Source organism: Hyla sarda, chromosome 1 (genome assembly GCF_029499605.1).
Source record: "Hyla sarda isolate aHylSar1 chromosome 1, aHylSar1.hap1, whole genome shotgun sequence".
Classification (NCBI taxonomy): domain Eukaryota; kingdom Metazoa; phylum Chordata; class Amphibia; order Anura; family Hylidae; genus Hyla; species Hyla sarda.
The window spans coordinates 560,600,795-560,627,430 of record NC_079189.1 but is presented as its reverse complement, the minus strand read 5'-3'; the positions used below and the strand labels follow the sequence as shown (position 1 = coordinate 560,627,430).

Sequence of the window (26,636 nt, the reverse complement as noted above, 5' to 3'; positions counted from 1 at the left end):
CTAATGCAGCCAAAAAGTTCCCTGGCTCAGACACACAGAGGCTCCATGTAGCGCGCACACACACTCCGGTGCCATAACACCCCGCCGCACGCTCCCGTCCCCGGCCGCTCATAATACGATGCCTCCAGCTGCTGCTTGCTTTGAGTAATTGTCGAGGTTCTGGGTAATTGAAGCTGCAGAAGTGGCCATCTCATCTCTAGCGCTACCGCGCTCCCACACGGTGGACCTAGGCCTCCATTCGCTCCGTGCATATTAAACCTGTCCAAACACGGCTGTTCTAGGCAAAACCTTACACAAATGTTATGGGGGGGGATGGATGGGACGTCTGGATGGAAAAGGTTATAATTAAAGTCTTACTTCTTGTGATGTCCTTAGAAGAAACATCTAATTGTTCCTTTTTGCTCAAGAGGAGTACGAGGTAAATAACCCCAATGAAGTAGACCGGCCAGGGGAAAAGCTGCCGAGACTAAATAGATAACAGCTGTCCGGGCATGCTGGGAGTTGTAGTTTTGCAACAGCTGGAGGCACTCTGGTTGGGAAACACTACCCCTGAGTAATCAAGGATGTCCAGACATGCTGGGAGTTGTAGTTTTGCAACAGCTGTAGGCACCGTGTTTGAAAAACACTGCTCTGAGCAATCACTAATGTAAACCTTCAGCTATTTGGGCATGCAGGGTGTTGTAGTTTTGCAACAGCTGGAGGCCCCCTGGTTGGTGCCTATTAGCACAACTGAATTCAATTTATTTTACACAAATCATATCTTCTATAGATGCAGCCCCCAAAATATCTCCCCCCTCCCCATCTTTCCCACACCAAGTCTAATAAGGTCTCTTGTCACAGTCCCTGGTATCTGACAAAGGCAGAAATCATAAGTTTGCTGCTGCAACAGTGTATGTATGTGCTGGATACTTAATGGATGCGCGCTAATGTTGCTGTGTATACGGATATTTATCTCTTAAATGTTAGTCCTATTAATCACTTGGCGGCTCGCGAGGCCGATAGATTTTTTTTAAGTGTAAATAAGGTCTGCAGATTATTTAACGCTGTGTATCTTCTTGCTATCTTAAAAGGGCAGGAAAATCAGGAAAAAATATAGATAAATAATAAATTAACAATCATTTTTGTAATTATTCTGATTCATCATCATCAATAATATAATTATTATTATTATAGAAATAAAAAATAAATCTGATAGAACACTGAGAAAATGGGAGCAAAAATTCTGCACCAATAAAGGCGGGGAGCCAGCTCATGCAGCTCCCCTGCCTCATCAATATTCTGACACGCTCCCTTCCGTAATGTCATAGAGGGGGGGGGGGGGGGGTAGTTGGAGAAGAGCGCTCTGCTCCTCACTACATCCGAATCTGACATCACAGAAGGTGGCGGGCCAGGGAGGATCATAAATGAGGCAGGGGGAGGTGCACGAGCTCCATGCATCTCTATGGGAGTTGGAGATAGGGGGTAAGTTGTCCTGCACCACAATACAAAATGAAGGGAAGAACAACCAATTGTGAAAATCCCAGAAAACTAAGAAGACAGATATATAAGTAGTTCAGGGTGACCAGTGTACATTAAGTCCTCATGGATACTTTTTTTTATTTCTCACTAAGGAAACTAGAAGGAACAGAAAAAAGGAAAATTGTAACGTGCAACTCCAATGAGGTTGAATAAGACTGCAAAGAAAAATAATAAATGAAATGACGATAGACAGGAGAGGTGCCACAGTAGAGACTGCTCTGTAAGGGTATGTTCACACTGCGGAATATCAGCACGCGGAATTCCGCGAGCGGAGATTCTGTCAGGCGGCCGCCGCTGAAGATACTTTGTCTGTAGGACAGCAGGGCACCGCACTGTCATCATTGACGACTATGCAGTACTCGCGGGATTCCGCACAAAGAATGAACATGTTCTTTCTTTGCGCTGAACTATTTCAGCGGAAGACCCATTCACACTGATGATAATGTTCACAGTGCGGAATTCTACTAGCGGAATTCCGCAGTGTGAACATACCCTAAGAGGGAAGTGGTATAGTGGCAGATGAGGATTGTACGAGACTGAGCACGGAGTTATAGATATACGAGAGCTGGCAGCAGTATGCCTTCAGCCCTAACCTGACAGCATGTGAAATGTGGAATTATCTGCAGCTAATTTGCAGGCAGTCCGTGTGTTTCTGCTTCACTGCTGCCCTGTCATGACTCTCCAGCAGCAGCTGCCTCCGTCCCGCCGTGAATGTTCTGCTATTCCAACTGGGGATAAGAAGCTTATTTTAGGAAGCCCCGGGAGACTCGTTTTCTTTCTCACCAAAACCACAGAAATGGTAATTTTTAATAAAGGCCTGAAAGACTCAAAAATATATATATATATATATATATATATATCTATATATAGAGAGAGAACTCTATCTCTGTACCTGTTAACAAAAACTTTTTATATAATGTAGATAATATTATTATATGTATATTTGTAATATACATTGGTTGAAAATGTGTGTATATTTTTGTCCCTACAGCTATTGTCTGTGTGTCTCTGTGAGACACACAGACAAACATCGGATCGGGTCTGTTTCTAGCTGTAAAGCAACTGACTGAAGCAGAAGCCAGACATGCTGGGAGTTGTAGTTTTGCAACAGTTGGAGGCACCCTGCTTAGGAAACACTGGTGTAAGTGATCAGGGCCTTCTGAAGCTGGGAGTAGACTATAGGCATGTAAAATAGAAAATGGACATTTACCTGTATCTCGAGCCATTCAATAACTTGACTGCTCCCGGTAGAGGTGTGGACATGACCTCCGTCTCTCTGACCTGAGTTTCAGGATTTGGGCGAGTTCTAAATGAAACAAAAAAGTCTGTATTTAGAGCAAGTGTCAATCATTGCATTGTCAAATAGGAACATTTAATGACCTTATGGAGCGCGTCTCATGTAGTCTGACTCCATTAAAGAAATCTATTGACGGTCCTCTGACACTTCACTGTAAGGAGGAAATTCCCAAGAGGGAGCGGTAAAAACATTGAGGAGAACAGATTTAACAAGAATATCAATGGCCTGTCCATGTAATGCACAGTCCTTCAGAGACACCCCCCATACCCTCCTAATATACCATTGTACCTCCTATGTACAAGAATATAAGTACTATAATACTGCTCCTCTGTACAAGAATATAAGTACTATAATACTGCTCCTATATACAAGAATATAACTACTATAATACTGCTCCTATATACAAGAATATAACTACTATAATACTGCTCCTATATACAAGAATATAACTACTATAATACTGTTCCTATGTACAATAATATAAGTACTATAATACTGCTCCTATATACAAGAATATAGGTACTATAATACTGCTCCTATGTACAAGAATATAACTACTATAATACTGCTCCTATGTACAAGAATATAACTACTATAATACTGCCTCCTATATACACAAGAATATAACTACTATAATACTGCTCCTATGTACAAGAATATAACTACTATAATACTGCCTCCTATGTACAAGAATATAAGTACTATAATACTGCTCCTATGTATAAGAATATAAGTACTATAATACTGCTCCTATGTACAAGAATATAACTACTATAATACTGTCTCCTATGTACAAGAATATAACTACTATAATACTGCCTCCTATGTACAAGAATATAACTACTATACTACTGCTCCTATATACAAAACTATAACTACTATAATACTGCCCCTATATACAAGAATATAACTACTATAATACTGCCTCCTATGAACAATAATATAACTACTATAATACTGCTCCTATGTACAAGAATATAACTACTATAATACTGTCTCCTATGTACAAGAATATAACTACTATAATACTGCTCCTATGTACAAGAATATAACTACTATAATACTGCTCCTATGTACAATGATATAACTACTACAATACTGCTCCTATGTACAAGAATATAACTACTATAATACTGCTTCCTATGTATAAGAATATAACTACTATAATACTGCCTCCTATATACAAGAATATAACTACTATAATACTGCTCCTATATACAAGAATATATCTACTATAATACTGCCTCCTATATACAAGAATATATCTACTATAATATTGCCTTCTATATACAAGAATATAACTACTATAATACTGCTCCTATATACAAGAATATAACTACTATAATACTGCCGCCTATGTACAATAATATAACTACTATATTACTGCCTCCTATATCAAACTGCTCTATAACATGCTGACTGCATTTTCAATGTGACAGGTTCCCTATAAGTTTCTTTTATAGTAAATCATCCTTATATGACATTTCTTAGTTGAATGGACTCGGAGGCTGAGACAGAACGTCTTACATATTTGTACAGGTCTAGCCGGGAACACTCCTGTCTATCATTTCTTCTAAGACTCTTTGGTTCACTGATCCCCGAGAGAGTCCAAAGCACAGAAGCGTCGCCAGCACGCTGCACATTTCACCGAGAACCTTTAAATGGAACAGAGGCGACGCACTGAAGGCCTGGTAATGCAGCCGGAACGTTCATGACAACGAAACGGTGAAGGGAGCGCATGAGATGACAGGAGATGGCGAGAACTTCTCAGCAGAGAAAAAACTTATAGGAAACTTTTTAACTGTCTCATTATTGGTAAAGAAATGTTTTATATATATGTGGCCATAAGTGGTATATGGTATTTTCCAGTTTGCGCAGCAATATACTGCTATGTCACCTAAAAGTGCTTGTTAACCTTTGAACCCTATTCTATTTATAATTTTTTTTTTTTTTTTTTTTTTATAGAAACCCCAAAATGCCATAAAAATAAACCCACTAAAGGGGAAAGTGAACAACACTGCTGATGACAATGGTGTCTGTCATGGTGGGATATATTAGGCAGCAAGTGATCGGTCAGTTCTTGAAGATTACGGCTGCATGATATATAACAATTGCGTTATGATTTTTGCGAATTGTGATACATTGCTATAACCTACTGGGAAAATTTTAGATCATTTGTGGCGGCGGCCTGACACCATATCACGCACGTAAGGTCTGGGCCAACGCTGAAATTCAAATGCTAAGTCAGTGTTTCCCAGCCAGGGTGCCTCCAGCTGTTGCAAAACTACAACTCCCAGCAAGCCCCCAGCATGCCAGCACGACGCCACAAATGATCAAAGGATAGGCATGAAATTGGGACAATTTACATGAAATGGGGGAAGCTGAAGTTAAATAGGGGGTGTGGACATGAAATTGGGACGATTACCATGAAATGGAGAGTGGACAGTTTTTGTCTGAAGTCCCATGCAAGTATATGGGACTTGCGATACCTTACGCCACAAGCTCCGCTTTGCACCTCCTGGTGAGTGCGTCAATCCGGTTTGCAAGCCACGCCCTTCCCGCACGCCATGCCCCATCCCCCAAAGCCAGACTGTCCCTCTAAGTCACACTCCTTTTTATTTCCTATCCTTTTTCTGCATCAATCTAGGTTGCAAGCCATGTCCCCCCTTCTATTTTCGGCCTACAATCACAACTCTGCCCCACTTGAGGACGGGATATGGAGGACAGGAAATGTTGGTCGGGATAAGAGGAGGGAAAATGTTGGTCGGGATAAAAGGAGGGAAAATGTTGGTCGGGATAAGAGGAGGGAAAATGTTGGTCGGGATAAGAGGAGGGAAAATGTTGGGCGGGATTAGAGGAGGGAAAATGTTGGGCGGGATTAGAGGAGGGAAAATGTTGGGCGGGATTAGAGGAGGGAAAATGTTGGGCGGGATTAGAGGAGGGAAAATGTTGGGCGGGATTAGAGGAGGGAAAATGTTGGGCGGGATTAGAGGAGGGAAAATGTTGGGCGGGATTAGAGGAGGGAAAATGTTGGGCGGGATTAGAGGAGGGAAAATGTTGGGCGGGATTAGAGGAGGGAAAATGTTGGGCGGGATAAGAGGAGGGAAACTGTTGGGCGGGACAAGAGGAGGGAAACTGTTGGGCGGGACAAGAGGAGGGAAAATATTGGGCGGGACAAGAGGAGGGAAAATATTGGGCGGGACAAGAGGAGGGAAAATGTTGGGCGGGACAAGAGGAGGGAAAATATTGGGCGGGACAAGAGGAGGGAAAATGTTGGGCGGGATAAGAGGAGGGAAAATGTTGGGCAGGATATGAGGAGGGAAAATGTTGGGCAGGATATGAGGTCAAGAGCTTCCACATATGTTGCTTTTTCTTCCCCACAAGGATTAGGTAGGAAAAAATGGTCTTCGCCCGTATATATATTTAATTATCTAATATATAAACCCCTCACCTGTTTGCCTCTAGCCGGGCTTGCTGCAGTTGCTGCTGTTTCTCCAGGAGTTTGACCTCTTGCTGTGCCAAGAGTTTCTGCAGCCGTTCCTTCTCTATCTCCACCTCCAACTTCTGCAGCAGCAGCTCCTGTTTCCTCTGCTCCGATATTCCCCTGCGAACGGTCGACTCTCTCAGTCTTGCTCGGTCTCTATTGGTTGTGCCGGACACGGTCGAGCATCTGGAGAAGGAGCAGTCTTCAGGATGTCGTACCAGTGACAGATCGGGAGCTGTAGGGTGTAAGCAGCAATGGGAGACGGGTTGCTTTAAGGCACTGCTGCAGTGATGGTTGCAAGGGAAGTCTGTATAATGCATGGAGGGTAAGTGGGCACCGGCGCATTTAGTCTGAAGGCAATTTTCAGAAGGGACCCCATCGGGGGCGCAGTGACAACCGTTTCTAGATATGGGGTCACTTCTGGGGTGGGGCACGATGGAGCACAGGCTTCCGCTTTCACTACTGGCTTTGCGGTTCTGTTGGCAGAGGTAGGAACCATTGAGTTCACTTGCTGTAGGCAGTCGTGGGGTTTTAGGCACCTGTAAAAGTAAATTAAGAGAAATTAGACCTAACCCGATTGAGATTTTGTGTTCTCCTCAATTCTAGGTGCTGCTATAGTTCTAACATATGCTACATGGCTACCAGTTTTCCTAGCAACACATACCCAATTTAAGAGTGCTGAAGCTATATCATTGAATCTACACATCACAGAATTATTTCAATAACTCTGCTTGCTGTAAGTAAATAAAATTGTTCTGGCTTAAAGATGGAAGCTTGGAAGCTATACTCTAACACAGCTCATGCGCTTGTAATGAGGTACCCATCAAGGTAACCCCCAAGACTTTAGTCCAGTGTTTCCCCACCATGTTGCCTCCAGTTGTTGCAAAACTACAACTCCCAGCCAAAGACTGTCTGGGCATGCTGGGAGTTGTAGTTTTGCAACAACTGGAGGTAACCTGGTTGGAAAAACACTGCTTTAGCCTTTAGGTTAAAGGGGTTATCCGATGATAGAAACATTGTTTCTTTCAAAAACAGCATCACCCTCGTCCTTATGTGGCTTCATTTATTTCAATAAAACTGAGTTGCAAAAGCAGTGCTATTTCTGGAAGAAATTAGCTCTTTGTTACTATCCCTGGATAACCTTTTTAACCGACAACAAGCAGAGGAAATATTAGAAAAATCTTTATATGACTGTGCAGGGCAGAAGTAGGACTTTTGACATTCATGGCCCTGCCTAATAGTAGGCCAAAAAAATAAAAGGGCTATATCCATCTGGGATATGTAGGGTATAGTCACAGGATGTAGCATAAATGTCTGATGAATGTGGGTCCCATCTCAAGATCGAGGTATATGCGAATCCTATACACTGCTGTTTTCTGCTTTAGGACCACCGCTGGCTGCCATAAGCACGCTGGACGAGGCCAAGGAGTCCTCCATCTCCAACTTGATGTGGGTCCCAGAGGCAGGATCTGCATCCAAATATTTATGGCATAGTCTATGTCAGTGTTTCCCAACCAGGGTGCCTCCAGCTGTTGCAAAACTACAACTCCCAGCATGCCCGGAAAGCCAAAGGCTGTCTGGCATGCTGGGAGTTGTAGTTTCGCAACAGCTGGAGGCACCCTGGTTGGGAAACACTGCCCTGGGCAAATCACTGATGCAAGCCAAAAGGCTGTCCAGCATGCTGGAAGATGTAGTTTTGCAACAGCTGGAGGCACACTAATTGGTTAAACACTGCCCTGAGTAATCACTAATGCAAGCCAAACTCTGACCGGCATGCTGGGAGTTGTACTTTTGCAACAGCAGGAGGCACACTGGTTGGGAAACTGCCTAGAGCATTCACTAATGTAAGCCAAAGGCTGTCCGAGCATGCTGGTAGTTGTAGTTTTGCAACAGCTGGAGGGACCCTGGTTGGGAATATCCCTTTAACCCCTTAAGGACCCAGGACGTACTAGAACGTCCTGGCACCCTGGGCTTTAAGGACCCAGGACGTACTAGTACGTCCTGGTGTTTCTCCGGTCTCTGCCGCGCCCCGGGCAGAGATCGGAAGCGGATGCCTGCTGAAATCCTTCAGCAGGCATCCAGGGCAAACGCCGAGGGGGGCCATGTAGGCCCCCCATGTCGGCGATCGCCGCAAATCGCAAGGGAAATCGCCCTTGCGATCTGCGGCGATACCGGGCTGATCGGGTCTCTGGGACCCGACCGCCCGGTAATTTCGCATGATCCCCGGCTGTCACAGACAGCCAGGACCATGCTAACGTATAGGAGTGAGGTGGCAAACCGGCCACCTCCTCCTATACCCTGCGATCTGTCGGTTAACTAACCGACCAATCGCAGGAGGGGGGGCGGTTACTTCCTCCCGCCCTGCCCGGCCCCTGAAAGTCCGGACAGGACGGGAGGAAGACCGGAGGACGTGGCGGGGGACGGGGGAGTGCTGGGGACCGGCCCCGGTACTTACCTCGTCCCTGAAGACCCGGATCCCGGCGAGGAAGATGGCGGCGGCGGAGACAGGTGAATAGATCTTCAGCCGCGGTCGGGCCCTTTACAGCAATGCACGTCGCCGTAAAGCGACATGCATTGCTGTAATGGGACCCTGTAAACTACAACTCCCAGCATGCCCAGACAGCCCTTGGCGTCTGGGCATGCTGGGAGTTGCAGTTTTGCAACATCTGGAGGTCCACAGTTTGGAGACCACTGTGCCCTTCCAGATGTTGCAAAACTACACATCCTCAGCATGCCCTTACTGTCCAGGCATGCTGGGAGTTGTAGTTCTGTAACATCTGGCCCTTCAAATGTTGCAGAACTACAACTCCCAGCATGCCTGGACAGTTTTGGCATACTGGGAGTTGTAGTTTTGCAACATCTGGAGGGCTGCAGCTTGGACACCACTACACAGTGGTCCCCAAACTGTTCTCCTCCAGCTGTTACGTAACCACTACTCCCAATATGCCCTTCGGCTGCCTGGGCATGCTGGGAGTTGTGGTTTTGCAACAACTGGAGGTACACTGGTTGGGAAACATTGTCTGTTTCCTAACTCAGTGTTTCCCAACCTGTGTGCCTCCAGCTGTTGCAAAACTATAACTGCCAGCATGCACTGATAGACTGTGCATGCTGGGAGTTGTAGTTTTGCACCAGCTGGAGGTCCCCCCCCCCCCCCCTGTGAATGTACAGGGTACTTTCACATGGACAGGGGGCTTACAGTGAGTATCAGGCTGCAAGTTTGCGATGCAGCAAATTTTGCACGGCAGCTCAAACTCGTAGCGGGAAACTCGCTGTAACCCCCCCGCCCGCGTGACTGTCCCCTAAAAACACTACACTACACTAACACAAAATAAAATAAAAAGTAAAAAACACTACATATACACATACCCCTATACAGCCCCCCTCCCCTCCCCAATAAAAATGAAAAACGTCTGGTACGTCACTGTTTCCAAAATGGAACCTCCAGCTGTTGCAAAACAACAACTCCCAGTATTGCCGGACAGCCGTTGACTGTCCAAGCATGCTGGGAGTTTTGCAACAGCTGGAGGCACCCTGTTTGGGAATCACTGGCGTAGAATACCCCTATGTCCACCCCTATGCAAATCCCTAATTCAGGCCTCAAATGCGCATGGCGCTCTCACTTCGGAGCCCTGTCGTATTTCAAGGAAACAGTTTAGGGACACATATGGGGTATCGCCGTACTCAGGAGAAATTGCCTAACAAATTTTGGGGGGCTTTTTCTCCTTTCACCCCTTATGAAAAGGGGAAGTTGGGGTCTACACCAGCATGTTGGTGTAAAAAAAAAAAAATTTTTTACACTAACATGCTGGTGTTGCCCTATACTTTTCATTTTGACAAGAGGTAAAGGGGAAAAAAGCCCCCCAAAATTTGTAATGCAGTTTCTCCTGACTACGGAGATACCACATATGTGGGCGCAAAGTGCTCTGGGGGCGCACAACAAGGCTCAGAAGGGAGAGTGCGCCATGTACATTTGAGGTGATTTGCACAGGGGTGGCTGATTGTTACAGCGGTTTTGACAAACGCAAAAAAGAAAAAAAAAACACATGTGACCCCATTTCGGAAACTACACCCCTCACGGAATGTAATGAGGGGTGCAGTGAGATTTTACACCCCACAGGTGTCTGACGGATCTTTGGAACAATGGGCTGTGCAAATAAAAAATTTTGTACAGCCCACTGTCCCAAAGATCTGACAGACACCAGTGGGGGGTAAATGCTCACTGTACCCCTTGTTACATTCCTCAAGGGGTCTAGTTTCCAAAATGGTATGCCATGGGGGGTTATTTTGCTGTCCTGGCACCACAGGGGCTTCCTAAATGCGACATGCCCCCGAGCAAAATTTGCTCTCAAAAAGCCAAATATGACTCCTTCTCTTCTGAGCATTGTAGTTCGCCCGTAATGCACTTCCTGCCAACTTATGGGGTACCTCCATACTCAGAAGAGATGGGGTTACAAATTTTGGGGGGTATTTTCTGCTATTAACCCTTGCAAAAATGTGAAATTTGGGGGGAAACACACATTTTAGTGAAAATTTATTTTTATTTTTTTACATATGCAAAAGTCGTGAAACACCTGTGGGGTATTAAGGCTCACTTTATTTCTTGTTATGTTCCTCAAAGGGTCAAGTTTCAAAAATGGTATGGCATGTGTTTTTTTTTTGCTGTTCTGGCACCATAGGGGCTTCCTAAATGCAACATGCCCCCCAAAAACCATTTCTGAAAAACGTACTCTCCAAAATCCCCTTGTCGCTCCTTCGCTTCTGAGCCCTCTACTGCGCCCGCCGAACACTTTTCATGGACATATGAGGTATGTGCTTACTCAAGAGAAATTGGGCTACAAATTCAAGTATACATTTTCTCCTTTTAACCCTTGTAAAAATTCAAAAATTGGGTCTACAAGAAAATGCAAGTGTAAAAAATGAAGATTGTGAATTTTCTCCTTCACTTTGCTGCTATTCCTGTGAAACACCTAAAGGGTTAAAACGCTGACTGAATGTCATTTTGAATACTTTGGGGGGTGCGGTTTTTATAATGGGGTCATTTGTGGGGTATTTCTAATATGAAGACCCTTCAAATCCACTTCAAACCTGAACTGGTCCCTGAAAAATAGTGAGTTTGAAAATTTTGTGAAAAATTGGAAAATTGCTGCTGAACTTTGAAGCCCTCTGGTGTCTTCCAAAAGTAAAAACACGTCACTTTTATGATGCAGACATAAAGTAGACATATTGTATATGTGAATAAAATAAAATAAATATTTGGAATATCCATTTTCCTTACAAGCAGAGAGCTTCAAAGTTAGAAAAATGCTAAATTTTCAAATTTTTCATCAAATTTTGGGATTTTTCACCAAGAAAGGATGCAAGTTACCACAAAATTTTACCACTATGTTAAAGTAGAATATGTCACGAAAAAACAATCTCGGAATCAGAATGATAACTAAAAGCATTCCAGAGTTATTAATGTTTAAATTGACAGTGGTCAGATGTTCAAAAAATGGCCGGGTCCTAAGGTGTAAAATGGCTGGGTCCTTAAGGGGTTAAAGTCCAAGAAAAACCTCTTGCAAATGTCGGATTGGGTCTGTTTCTGTCTGTAAGGCATTTGATTAAGCATTTGATTGGCTAAGCCTGCCCCTTTAAGCCACCTGTCAATCAAAAATGTAAGGAGAGGGATATTCGGTTTTAAAATATCTAATGAAAAAAAAATAATAATAAATTAAGAAGGAGAATAAAAAAATTGTTGTGTTATTCCCCCCCTAATTAAACAGAAAGCAACGTCTTGACAGAAATATGTCAGTTCCTCTTTAAGACGCGAGTACAAGCCCGGATGACATGAGACATTAGTATAGGGCAGTTGTAATAAACCCTCCTGAGGCGGCCGTGGCGGTGTTCTACCATATATCTACCTCACAAGACGAAGGGCAGAACCCTAAGAAGTGGAATATGTACTGTAACAGCTGCACAATGAGCGGTGCCAACGTCCCGATCCGTATAAATGGCCCGCAATCTCCCTGGTATAATTACGTGGTGCACACTGGCGTCTTTCGCGAGGCGATCATCAAGGTAGATTACCTTCAAGTTTCCGAACTAAATACTTACAGGTGTTGCATTACCCTTTTATTACATACAAACTTCTGTCTCTTAACAAGACACGGCGGCAAATGAATGATCTGGCTGATGAATTATTCATGAGTGTTTCGCAGCGTGCTCGCGGCGTCATCCATGGCCTTTTCCAGGTCATATGACACCAATTAGAGCAGAATTTTAAATTATTCAATAACTTGAACTCTCCTGTCGTTTAACATATAGATATCAGTGCGGTAAACAAGTTAAAGCTAATGGGCCCTGGGGGTTTGCTCCGCTCGGCTTTAAGATCCGAGGCTGCTGCTGGAACAGACAGCGAGAAGGAAAACACTTGCAATGTTTTAATAAGTTCTTAGGCGTCCCTGCGGGAGCAGTGCACAGCTCCTGCTCCCCGTATCCAAAATAAAATGATTAAGGTTATTAGCAAGGAGCTTTTTAGAAGAGGAGAGGAGTAGAAACAGGGCGGGTGAGGGAGCCGAGCAGAATAACTTTACATGAAATCTACCTCTAGACATAATACTGTAGACAGGCAGCTAGTCATTCCTATACCGTTAGATGAAAAAAACATCCATATAATGAAAGGATAGCATATCTCCTCCAAACTTATAGCTGCGCTGTTCAGTAGTACTCCATGTAGAGGCATGGGCAACCAAATAGAACATCCATGAATACAGATGTACTGCAAATGGAGGCATGGACAATCCACTATAACATCCATAAATACAGCTGTGCTCTGAGGGAAGGATGGACAATCCATTATAACATCCATAAATACAGCTGTGCTCTGAGGGAAGGATGGACAACCTACTAGAACATCCATAAATACAGCTGTGCTCTGAGGGAAGGATGGACAATCCATTATAACATCCATAAATATAGCTGTGCTCTGAGGGAAGGATGGACAACCTACTAGAACATCCATAAACCCAGCTGTGCTCTGAGGGAAGGATGGACAACCTACTAGAACATCCATAAATACAGCTGTGCTCTGAGGGAAGGATGGACAACCTACTAGAACATCCATAAACCCAGCTGTGCTCTGAGGGAAGGATGGACAACCTACTAGAACATCCATAAATACAGCTGTGCTCTGAGGAAAGGATGGACAATCCATTATAACATCCATAAATACAGCTGTGCTCTGAGGGAAGGATGGACAACCTACTAGAACATCCATAAATACAGCTGTGCTCTGAGGGAAGGATGGACAATCCATTATAACATCCATAAACCCAGCTGTGCTCTGAGGGAAGGATGGACAATCCATTATAACATCCATAAATACAGCTGTGCTCTGAGGGAAGGATGGACAACCTACTAGAACATCCATAAATACAGCTGTGCTCTGAGGGAAGGATGGACAATCCATTATAACATCCATAAACCCAGCTGTGCTCTGAGGGAAGGATGGACAATCCATTATAACATCCATAAATACAGCTGTGCTCTGAGGGAAGGATGGACAACCTACTAGAACATCCATAAATACAGCTGTGCTCTGAGGGAAGGATGGACAACCTACAACATCCATAAATACAGCAGTGCTCTGAGGGAAGGATGGACAACCTACTAGAACATCCATAAATACAGCTGTGCTCTGAGGGAAGGATGGACAACCTCCTAGAACATCCATAAATACAGCTGTGCTCTGAGGGAAGGATGGACAACCTCCTAGAACATCCATAAATACAGCTGTGCTCTGAGGGAAGGATGGACAACCTACTAGAACATCCATAAACTCAGCTGTGCTCTGAGGAAAGGATGGACAACCTACTAGAACATCCATAAACCCAGCTGTGCTCTGAGGAAAGGTTGGACAACCTACTAGAACATCCATAAATACAGCTGTGCTCTGAGGGAAGGATGGACAACCTACTAGAACATCCATAGATACACCTGTTCTCTGAGGGAAGGATGGACAACCTACTAGAACATCCATAAATACAGCTGTGCTCTGAGGGAAGGATGGACAACCTACTAGAACATCCATAAATACAGCTGTGCTCTGAGGGAAGGATGGACAACCTACTAGAACATCCATAAATACAGCTGTTCTCTGAGGGAAGGATGGACAACCTACTAGAACATCCATAAATACAGCTGTGCTCTGAGGGAAGGATGGACAATCCATTATAACATCCATAAATACAGCTGTGCTCTGAGGGAAGGATGGACAACCTACTAGAACATCCATAGATACACCTGTTCTCTGAGGGAAGGATGGACAACCTACTAGAACATCCATAAATACAGCTGTTCTCTGAGGGAAGGATGGACAACCTACTAGAACATCCATAAATACAGCTGTGCTCTGAGGGAAGGATGGACAACCTACTAGAACATCCATAAATACAGCTGTGCTCTGAGGGAAGGATGGACAACCTACTAGAACATCCATAAATACAGCTGTGCTCTGAGGGAAGGATGGACAATCCATTATAACATCCATAAATACAGCTGTGCTCTGAGGGAAGGATGGACAACCTACAAGAACATCCATAAATACAGCTGTTCTCTGAGGGAAGGATGGACAACCTACTAGAACATCCATAAATACAGCTGTTCTCTGAGGGAAGGATGGACAACCTACTAGAACATCCATAAATACAGCTGTTCTCTGAGGGAAGGATGGACAACCTACTAGAACATCCATAAACACAGCTGTGCTCTGAGGGAAGGATGGACAACCTTCTAGAACATCCATAAACCCAGCTGTGCTCTGAGGGAAGGATGGACAACCTACTAGAACATCCATAAACCCAGCTGTGCTCTGAGGGAAGGATGGACAACCTACTAGAACATCCATAAATACAGCTGTGCTCTGAGGGAAGGATGGACAACCTACTAGAACATCCATAAATACAGCTGTGCTCTGAGGGAAGGATGGACAACCTACTAGAACATCCATAAATACAGCTGTGCTCTGAGGGAAGGATGGACAACCTACTAGAACATCCATAAATACAGCTGTGCTGTGATGGAAGGATGGACAACCTACTAGAACATCCATAAATACAGCTGTGCTCTGAGGGAAGGATGGACAACCTACTAGAACATCCATAAACCCAGCTGTGCTCTGAGGGAAGGATGGACAACCTACTAGAACATCCATAAACCCAGCTGTGCTCTGAGGGAAGGATGGACAACCTACTAGAACATCCATAAACCCAGCTGTGCTCTGAGGGAAGGATGGACAACCTACTAGAACATCCATAAATACAGCTGTGCTCTGAGAGAAGGATGGACAACCTACTAGAACATCCATAAATACAGCTGTGCTCTGAGGGAAGGATGGACAACCTACTAGAACATCCATAAACCCAGCTGTGCTCTGAGGGAAGGATGGACAACCTACTAGAACATCCATAAATACAGCTGTGCTCTGAGGGAAGGATGGACAACCTACTAGAACATCCATAAATACAGCTGTGCTCTGAGGGAAGGATGGACAACCTACTAGAACATCCATAAATACAGCTGTGCTCTGAGGGAAGGATGGACAACCTACTAGAACATCCATAAATACAGCTGTGCTCTGAGGAAAGGATGGACAACCTACTAGAACATCCATAAATACAGCTGTTCTCTGAGGGAAGGATGGACAACCTACTAGAACATCCATAAATACAGCTGTTCTCTGAGGGAAGGATGGACAACCTACTAGAACATCCATAAACCCAGCTGTGCTCTGAGGGAAGGATGGACAATCCATTATAACATCCATAAACACAGCTGTTCTCTGAGGGAAGGATGGACAACCTACTAGAACATCCATAAATACAGCTGTGCTCTGAGGGAAGGATGGACAACCTACTAGAACATCCATAAACACAGCTGTGCTCTGAGGGAAGGATGGACAACCTACTAGAACATCCATAAATACAGCTGTGCTCTGAGGGAAGGATGGAGAACCTATTAGAACATCCATATATAAAGCTGTGCTCTGAGGGAAGGATGGACAACCTACTAGAACATCCATAAATACAGCTGTGCACTGAGGGAAGGATTCCTTGCAGAATTCAGTAAGACATTCTGCCGTGTGAACATAGCCTAAAAACACGTACAGAGAAGATATCTGCCTTCCATATGCCGCTTGAATGCTGTAGATTCAGACAAGGTTTTAGACCAGTGTTTCCCAAACAGGGTGCCTCCAGTTGTTGCAAAACTACAACTCCCAGCATGACCGGACAGCCAACGGCTGTCCAGGCATGCTGGCAGTTGTAGTTTTGCAACAGCTGGAGGCACTGTTTTAGACACTGGTTAGGCTGGGTTCACACCACGTTTTTGCAATACAGTTCTCGTATCCGGTTTTTGATAAAAAAATAAAAATAAAAAAAAAATAAACGGATTCCTCAAAACCTGATTATACTGTATCAAAACGTGTGTACAAATTTTTATCCGTATACGGTTTGAAAAATGATGTCTGGTTGCATCAGTTTTTTAAGGAAAAAAAAAAAAACTATACTTTTTAACTTTTCATTCCATTATGAATAAAGTTTAACATGTTTGATTAAAATTCCAAGAAAAAAAACTGCAATGTTTCAATACGGTTTTTCACCCGGACCAAAAACCGTGGTAGGCTGCGGTTTTGGGTACAGGGAAAAAAAAATGACAACACCTAACAGGATGCAAAACGGACGCAACCGGATGCATCTTTTGGCATACGGTTTTCAATGGAGAGTCAATGCATACGGTTTCAATACGGTTCCATATGGTAGGGCTGGGAGGTATACCGGTTCATACCGAATACCCAAATTTTTGTCCTACACGTTATGAATTTTTTCCCATACCGCAATACCGGTTTGGTATGAATCATCCCAGCGCTGCGCTGTCCCCACATCGGGGAACTAATCATATGTGGCCCGCGAGCGCCGCTATGCTTCTCTCCCCCCAATTAATTACCAGCACTGCGCTGTCCCCATCGGGGTTAATACTCACATATCACCAGCAAGCGCTGCCCTCCTGGTCCTCCTGTTTGTTGCGGGCCGCCAGCGCTGACACTCTATACTGTACGCTGTATCCCTATGCCCGGGCTGCAAAAGGTAAAATAAACGTTAACACACGTGCCTACTTCGCCTTACTCTCTTCCTGGGGACGGGAACGTCGGACAGCCATCAGCAGCAATGTTCCGCCTCGGCCGGTGATAGGTTGAGCGCACTGTCATGTAAGAAGCCGGCTGGCTTCTTAGATGACAGTGGGCTCAGCCTATCACTGGCCGAGGCGGAACATCGCAGCGGACGGTGATAGGCTGACTGCTGTCCGACGTTCCTGTTCCTAGGAAGAGCGTAAGGCGAAGTAGGCACGTGTGTTAAAGTTTATTTTGTTTACCTTTTGAAGCCCGGGCATAGGGATACCGCATACAGTATAGAGTGTCAGCGCTGACGGCCCGCAACAAACAGGAGGACGAGGAGGGCAGTGCTTGCTGGTGATATGTGACTATTAACCCGATGGGGGCAACGCAGCGCTGACAATTTTTTTTTTTTTGGGGGGGGGGGGGGGGATACCGTTCTATACCGTGGAACCACCATAAAAGTTACAAAAAATACCGCGATACACATATTTGGTCATTTGGTAGAGCTGGGCGGTATGACCAAATATGTGTATCACAGTATTTTTGCAACTTATGGCGGTTCCACAGTATATAAAACGGTATTTATTTCACACCCCCCCCCCCCAAATCATGTCACCCACGAGCGCTGTTCTGCTCCCCCCCCCCCCAATTAATCAGCCCAGCGGGGTACTACTCACATGTCACCCTCAAGCACTGCCCTCCTCTTTGTTGGGGGCTGCCAGCGCTGGAACTCACTGTACGCCAGTGGTCTCCAGCCTGCAGACCTCCAGATGTTGCTAAACTACAACTCCCAGCATGCCGGGAGTTGTAGTTTTGCAACAGCTGGAGGTCCGCAGGTTGGAGACCACTGCTGTATGCAAAAGATAAGAGAAAAATAAACGTTAACTTACCTACGCCGGCCTCACTCTGTTCCTTGGGGCTGGAACGTCGGACAGCCGTCAGCAGCGATGTTCCGCCCCGGCCAGTGATAAGTTAAACGCACTGTCATGTAAGAAGCCGGCCAGAGCTCCTTACATGACAGTGGGCTCAGCCTATCACTGGCCAGGGTGGGACATCGCTCCAGCCGGTGATTGTCTGACGTTCCAGTCCCAAGGAACAGCGTGAGGCCGACGTAGGTAAGTTAAAGTTTATTTTCTTTATTTTTTGCCGGCCGGGCATAGGGATACAGCGTACAGCAGTGGTCTCAAACCTGCGGACCTCCAGCTGTTGCAAAACTACAACTCCCAGCATGCCCGGACAGCCGTTGGCTGTCCGGGCATGCTGGGAATTGTAGTTTTGCAACATCTGGAAGTCCGCAGGTTGGAGACCACTGTGGTACAGTGAGTTCCAGCACCGACGGCCCCCAACAAAGAGGAGGAGGGCAGTGCTTGCGGGTGACATATGTGAGTAGTACCTCGCTGGGCTGATAATTAATTGGGGGGAGCAGAACAGCACTGGCGGGTTACATAGGATTAGTTCCCCGATGTGAGGACAGCGCAGCGCTGGGTTGATAATTCATTCCCAAGGGGGAGGGGCCCAGCCGGTATTGCGGTATGGGAAAAATTCATATCGTGCAGCCCAAAATTTCGGTATGAACCGGTATACCGCCCAGCCCTACCATATGGTTTTCAAATTGAAAACGTATACGGGAACTGTATTGCAAAAATGTGGTGTGAACCCAACCTTAGCCCAACGCAAGGGTGACCCCACCCAGATTCCTTGCCAAAGTTGTATGACGTCACTTTTTTCAAATGCACATCCGAAAACTGCACTGTGGAAACCAATAGGTAATGTGCACATAGCAATTTCTAGTTACTTGTGACAAACCTTTGACATCATACGTGTAATTTTCAGAACTTTAGTTGAATTTGCACAATTTACACAGATCCACGCACCCAACAAGCCTACTGATAACTCTCCCCAGAGACTACGGAATTAACTTTCATTGAACATCTTCAAAGCGGAGCTTCATCAGGACGACCACCATTATACAGTCACATTCTTATCTTTCCTAAGTTTTGTCCTCAAGGTGTAACTGCAACAGTTGATTAGAAAGAAGGGGAAAAAAAATTAAAAAATAAAACCCCTGCCTTTCATTTCACGTGGCCTGAGCGGCTCCGCGATGGGGCGAAGTGATGGAGGTGCAGAGCGATCACAGCTGGACACCCAGTAATTATAATCCTCCTGCATCTATAAGAAGTCATTATATGGCTCATGATAAATTGCAGCTCCCTGGAAATACAGATAAGTTTCCCACCGCAACATCTCAGGGTCAAAATCAAATAATTAAAGTATTTGTTCGGCTGGTGACTCCTCAAAGTAATTAAAGTGATAGAAAAGCTCTCATCAAGCAATAATGTAAATGGGATGCACTTCACTTACAGCTCCCGGGAGCATTTAAGATGGGGAGTGAAGGTGAGACACGTGGAATTTCGGCTCCGCACATTAGCGCCTCTCCTCTTTAGTTATGTGCACTGGATTATACAGGGGCTTTCTGGTTTTATAGAAATAAAACCGATTTACCTTTACTCTTAATCGCCATTATGTCTTTTTCTTTGTCTCAGTTAAAAGGAAAACGGCTATCCGATTCACCCACACTAAACCCAATAGAGCATTGTATTGCTCTGCTAACTCTGTCCCGGTCTACACAGAAAAGCTATCAAGTATAACTATTTAATTATTGTGTTTAATGTAAACTACAGTTAGCAGTAAGCTCTTAAGCTCCCCTAGAGGTGGCAGCCACCTAACAGAAGTCAATCATTTAACTGGACACACAGGGGGCTTTGCAGCTCTAGACACCATAAAGAAATACTTTTTCATCCTGTTCACCTACACTAAACCCAATACACTGGGATATAGTGTGGGTGAACAAGAGACCGATAAGTACCTGCACACTGGAGATTTCTCCATCCGAAGATCCGCTTCCACCTTCCCTGAATCGCGCACTGGAGGCACGCCCGGCGGCTCGATTGGAATATACATTGTCGCAGGTCACGTGAGCGCTGAGCGCTCACGTGACCCACGACAATGAATATTCAAATTGAGTCAGCGGGCCCTCCTCCAGCACACAATTCGCAGAAGATGGAAGAAGATCTTCGGAGGGAGATATCTACAGTTTTCAGGTACGTATAGCAGTTAGTGACCCCTCCTGTGTGTTTCTCCTGTTCACCCACACTATATCCCAGTGTATTGGGTTTAGTGTGGGTAAACAGGATGACCACTTTCCAAGTAGTCAAGGTATGTCTTTATGGTGTCTAGAGCTGAAAAGCCCCCTCATATCCATAAAATGGATCCATTAAATGATTTACTTCTGTTTGGTGTCTGTCACCTCTAGGGGGAGCTTAGGAGCTTACTGCAAACGGTATTTTAAATGCAATAATTAAATAGTAATACTTGATAGCTTTTCTGTGTAGACCGGGACAGAATTAGCAGAGCAATATAATGCTCTATTGAAGTCCTGGAGGCACAGGTAAAAAAAGGACAGCTATATTACCCACAGATAAAGCTCTGGATGCAGCCCTCCACTTCGGCTGGTACACATAAAGGATTTTTTTAAAGTAGAATTCCTCCCAGAAATTTCTGCGGCACCATACATTGCTAGAAATTCAAATGCCAGACTTCCCCGAAATAATGAACATGTTGGCAGATACGCTCAAAAATTCACTGCAGTCATTGGTGACAGATGATATCAGAGCAGACATTCCATAGTGTGAACCCAGCCATTATCTAATTTCTTGACAACCAAAAGGGTCCGTTCACATACGCATATTTTTTGCTGCAGATCTGCAGTAGATTTACTTCAGCAGATTTTGCTGGCCATTGAAGTCAATGGGCAGCAAAATCTGCAGCAGATCAGCAGCCAGAATATGCACGTGTGAACATACCCTAATAATAAAAAAATTTCAGTTGATTAATTTAAAGTGTACCTGTCATCCACAAAAACTTTTTATATAATGTAGATAATCCCCTCATATATATATTTGTAATATATACATTGGTTAAAAAATGTGTATATTTATGTCCCTTCGGCTATTGCCTGTGTGTCTCTGAAGAGTCCAAATACAGGAAGTGAGGGTGGACAAGCAGGGCTCTTTGCACTCAGAAAAAGAAGGACAGTGTGTACTGAGGCTCTATAACATGCTCCTGGCTCATACATCTGGATGATTGTGCAGACTCCTGGCTGGTCAATCATCCCGATGTATGAGCCAGGAGCATGTTATAGAGCCTCAGTAGACACGGTCCTGCCTTCTCTGAGTGCAAAGAGCCCTGCTTACCCCCCCCTAACTTCCTGTATTTGGACTCCTCAGAGACAAACAGGTAATAACCCTCCCTCTCCCTCCCCCTCTCGCCCTCCCTCTCGCCCTCCCTCCCCCTCTCGCCCTCCCTCTCCCTCCCCCTCTCGCCCTCCCTCCCGCTCCCCCTCTCGCCCTCCCTCCCCCTCCCCCTCTCGCCCTCCCTCCCCCTCTCCCCCTCCCTCCCCCTCCCGCCGTCCCTCCCCCTCCCGCCGTACCTCCCCCTCCCCCTCCCGCCGTCCCTCCCCCTCCCCCTCCCGCCGTCCCTCCCCCTCCCCCTCCCGCCGTCCCTCCCCCTCCCCCTCCCGCCGTCCCTCCCCCTCCCACCGTCCCTGCCCCTCCCCCTCCCGCCGTCCCTCCCCCTCCCGCCGTCCCTCCCCCTCCCGCCGTCCCTCCCCCTCCCGCCGTCCCTCCCCCTCCCGCCGTCTCTCCCCCTCCCGCCGTCTCCCTCCCCCTCCAGCCGTCCCTCCCCCTCCCGCCGTCCCTCCCCCCCCCTCTCGCATTGCAAATCCTAAACTTTTATTTTCTGAGGTGTTGTATGTCTTGGGTAAAAATATCCAGAAATTTTGAATCCATGGGGAAATTATTTTTTTCCCTGTTTTTCCTAAAAAATAAATAAATAAAAAAAAGTGGACTGGAGTAGTGTTATAGCACTTAAGACTCCCGTCTTTTGGGACACGGTGCTGTCAGTTGTTCAGGAACCCTGGACAGGTCAGAGCACAATGGCAGCATGAACTAATGCTTATCCAGTGAATTACAAACTAAACTTGCTTTTTCAAGGGTATATTCACACAGTCCTATTTTCTTACAAACCTTCCAAAGAGGGTGAAGTCTTCGTGGGCTGTCCACGCGCTGAATTTAATGGGGTCTGCCGGGGAGATTCCGCTGGCGGGGACCCTGCCCCCTTTCAAACACGCAGCAGGAAACACACTGCGAGTTTGTGAGAAAATAGGCCCGTGTGAGCATACCCTAAAGGTGTATTCACATGTACAATATCCGGCACATATTTGATGCTGCACATTTTATGCTAAAGATTTCAATGTAAAATCTGCAGCACCAAATATGCACAGGATACTGTATGTGCGAACAGACCCTAGGGGTACGTTCACATGCTAGTACAGCGTTTCCCAACCAAGGTACCTCCAGCTGTTGCAGAACTACAACTCCCAGCATGCCCGGACAGCCAACGGCTGCCTGGGCATGCTGGGAGTTGTAGTTTTGCAACAGCTGGAGGCACCTTGGTTGGGAAACACTGCGCTAGTAACTGGCAGCAGGTTTCCCACTGCGAGTTACGCTACCATTTGACCCATTTAAATGAATGGTAGCGTAACTCGCAGCGGGTTTTTCAAAGATTCTGGACACCTGGTAACTTGTAGAACAAAAATGCAGTGGGTGCAGTTAAAAGACTTCATGCTTTATTTATTGTGTCCATGCATTACAAAAAAAAAATGAATAGCAGCCTGAACACAGGCGCATTTCTGGCACCTAGGCACACTTCATCATAGTCCATCACTAGCCATGATGAAGAGTGCCTAGGTGACAGAAATGCGTCTGCGTTCAGACTGCTAAGTGATTATTGTAATACATGGACACAATAAATAAGGCATTCAGTCTTAACTGCATCTGTTGGATCTGTTTGTTGTTTGTTCTAAAAGTGCTGAGTTGCACTTCCACATGTGTCAGGTTTCTATAGTCCCAAAATATATGAGTAAAAATAAACACGATTTAAAGAAGGGTTTAAACTAGCTATATCTTCCCCATGAAAATAACCTCTTCCAAACGTCCTATTAAAAATAATGGATGTCATAGTGGGAGGGAGGCCCTTTAAACACACCAAAAAATAAAAGTAATAGATCTTAATTTGCCTGAAGCCAACTCAGAAATCACGGAAAAAGAAAAAAAAAAGTTAAATCTTGTTACTTTGGCTAATGCCTTCATAAGCTACCCCCCTGGGGCCCATTCTCTACCACAGAGTAAAAAAAAAAAACACACACACACTATGCCGCCTTCTATCTCGATGCAGGGATATTACACAAATGAAGAATTATCGTCCTCTGCTGGTAGCAACAAAGCAGTTGCCGTCGCTGCCGGTAGCCATGACTTATGGCAGCGACAAAGAGGTATGAGATGCACCAGTTAATGTGAGAAACTGGCAGAAACGCTTATTAAAACTACTCAGGGTCCTGTGGCTGCTGAAGGCGGAGGACACCACCCAGTAAGGAACGCGATGGCCCTTACTCCATGAAATTACTAGATGACAACGTTTGTATTGCTTAACACTCTGGAGAGTCTGGAGAATTTAGCTATTATTATTAGAAAATAATTTGAAAAATAGCTTCCAATATGACCCAATACAGCAGTGTTTCCCAACTAGGGTGCCACCAGCTGTTGCAAAACTTGAACTCCTTGCATGCCCGGACAGCTCCAGAAAGATGGAAGCCTTGTTATCTGTACACTAGGGCTGCACGATATGGGGGAACTGTGCGATTGCGATTATGGGCCTAAATATTGCGATTTCGATATGCAATGCGATATAATAAATGGTGAAATCCCCCCCATTTCATGTCCAATCTCCCCCAATTCACATCTATCCACTCATTTCATGTCCACTGCCCATTTCACATAGGTAGGTAGCTTTTAGTACTGCAAATACACTGGGTTTCCCGGACGCTTTTTAAATCTCCCACCGGATCCAGGAAACCTAGTGTGTTTGCTTTGCAGCCGAAGACCTTTCCCCATCAGGCAATCACTGGCTTGACAGTGATTGGCTGAAAAGGGAGAGGTCCTTCTGCTTGTATGGAGAAGAGAGGAGACACCGGACTGCACGGAGGGGAATGGCATCTGCAGGGACCGGGAGGAGGTAAGCATAGGGCTGGGCGGTATGACCAAATATGTGTATCCCGGTATTTTTTTAATTTTTGGCGGTTCCACGGTATAAAATGGTATTTCCTCCTCCCCGCCCCCCCCCCAAATTAATTATCAGCCCAGCGCTGTCCCTATCGGGGTAAATACTCAGATGTCACCCGCAAGCGCTGCCCTCCTCGTCCTGTTTGTTTCGGGCCGCCGGCACTGACACACTATACTGTGCGGTATCCCTATGCCGGGCTGCAAAAGGTAAACAAAATAAACTAACACATGTTCCTACGTCGGCCTTACGCTGGGGACGGGAACGTCGGAGAGCCGTCAGCCTATGACCGGCCGCAGCGATGTTCCACCTCGGCCGGTGATAGGCTGAGCCCACTGTCATGTAAGGAGCTCTGGCCGGCTTCTTACATGACAGTGGGCTCAACCTATCACCGGCCGACGGCTCTCCGACATTCCCGTCCCCAAGAAGCAGGTGAGGCCGGTACCAGACCAACGGGAGGGGAGAAAGTTTATTATGTTTACCTTTTGCAGCCCGGACATAGGGATACCGCACAGTATAGAGTGTCAGTGCCGGCAGCCGCAACAAAAAGGAGGAAGAGGAGGGCAGCGCTTGTGGGTGACATGTGAGTATGTACCCAGATGGGCATAGTGCTGGGCTGATAATTGGGGGGGCAGAACAGCGCTCACGGGTGACATGTGATTAGTTCCCCGATGGGGACAGTGCAGCGCTGGGCTGATAACTGGGGGGGGGCAGAACAGCGATTGCGGGTCACATATGATTAGTTCCCCGATGTGGGGACATTGCTGGGCTGATAATTCATTCCCGAGGGGGAGGGATCAAACCGGTATTGCGGTATGGGTTAAAATTCATATCGTGTAGCACAAAAATTTCGGTATTCGGTATGAACCGGTATACCGCCCAGCACTAGGTAAGCATAAGTTTTTTTATGTTTCTCCATGTGCCTCTTACTTAGCACAGTGTTTCTCTACCAGGGTACCTCCAGCTGCTGTGAAACTACAACTCCAAGCATGCCCAGACCGCTGAAGGCTGTCCGGACATGCTGGGAGTTGTTTTGCAATAGCTGGAGGCACCCTGTTTGGGAGACACTGACTTAGTATTTGAATTTGTCTTTACCTGCTCTGGCTGGCCCTTGCCTACAGCTGCACCCGGGAGCCGGCCCGAGCAGATAATCGAAAGTTTTCCCAGGGGGCCTATCGCTATATCGCAGTTCGCAAAAATCGTGATTCAATTGATTTTGTGATATATCATGCAGCCCTACTGTACACACAGATACCCCAATTGGTGCAGAAAATACTAGAAGATACTAGAAACCGGGAACTCTGCTTAGCTTCACAAAACGACAAAAAAAAAAAAAACATTTACAAAAATGAAGCTAAAAAATTAAATAAATAAAAATAATAGCCAAGTATCCTAATTAAAGGGATACTCCACTGCCCCAGCATTTGGAATATTTTGTTCAGAAAACTGGGTTCGGGCTCAAAATGTTCTGAAAGCTGGGGCAGTGGAGTACCCCTTTAAGGACAACAAGAGGACAACAGCGGCAGACAGATCCCCCATTATTATCATTTCAGCTCTGGAGGAGCGTAACACTGCAGTTTTCCCAAATGTTCAGGTACATTTCCCCGCCCACCCTCAAATGTAAGGTCTATAAACCATCCAGCAAAACCCTCTGCTCCAGCTCAGAGCTTTCAGGCAGTTTTCTGTGAATAGGTCACAGGGGCTGTAAATTATTAAGAGGCAAAGTTGCTTAATTGGTGTTTTCTGTAGTCACATAGAAGGTGATTGGGAGATAGACGGAGGCACGGAGGCATCCCACAAATTCCGGTTTTACTGTTTCCCTGGCTCCTCTTCTGTATTCGGCGCTATGAAGATGTCACATTTTTTAAAAAACATTTAAAATTCAAATCGTCTGGAGAGCAGATTCATCTAAAATTTATTCCCGGAGCCTGATATTTTGCCGGCTGCTGCTATCAGCGCTGATTGCTCTTATGTGTAAGCTTTATTCAACTTTGTAAAGGTTTTACAACACT

General features: G+C 45.5%; 1 protein-coding gene across 4 annotated transcripts in view; it reads right to left on the bottom strand.

Moving 5' to 3' along the window:
- The window catches only part of KIAA1328 (KIAA1328 ortholog), a 154,622-nt gene that overhangs the window by 54,157 nt on the left and 73,829 nt on the right, over positions 1 to 26,636 (bottom strand). For all 4 annotated transcript variants that reach the window (XM_056542776.1, XM_056542762.1, XM_056542771.1 and 1 more), the window contains 2 exons: positions 6,267 to 6,838; positions 2,729 to 2,824 (listed from right to left, as the gene is read on the bottom strand). In XM_056542776.1, coding sequence (XP_056398751.1) covers positions 2,729 to 2,824; positions 6,267 to 6,838 — 668 coding nt within the window. The remainder of the gene's footprint in view (positions 1 to 2,728; positions 2,825 to 6,266; positions 6,839 to 26,636) is intronic.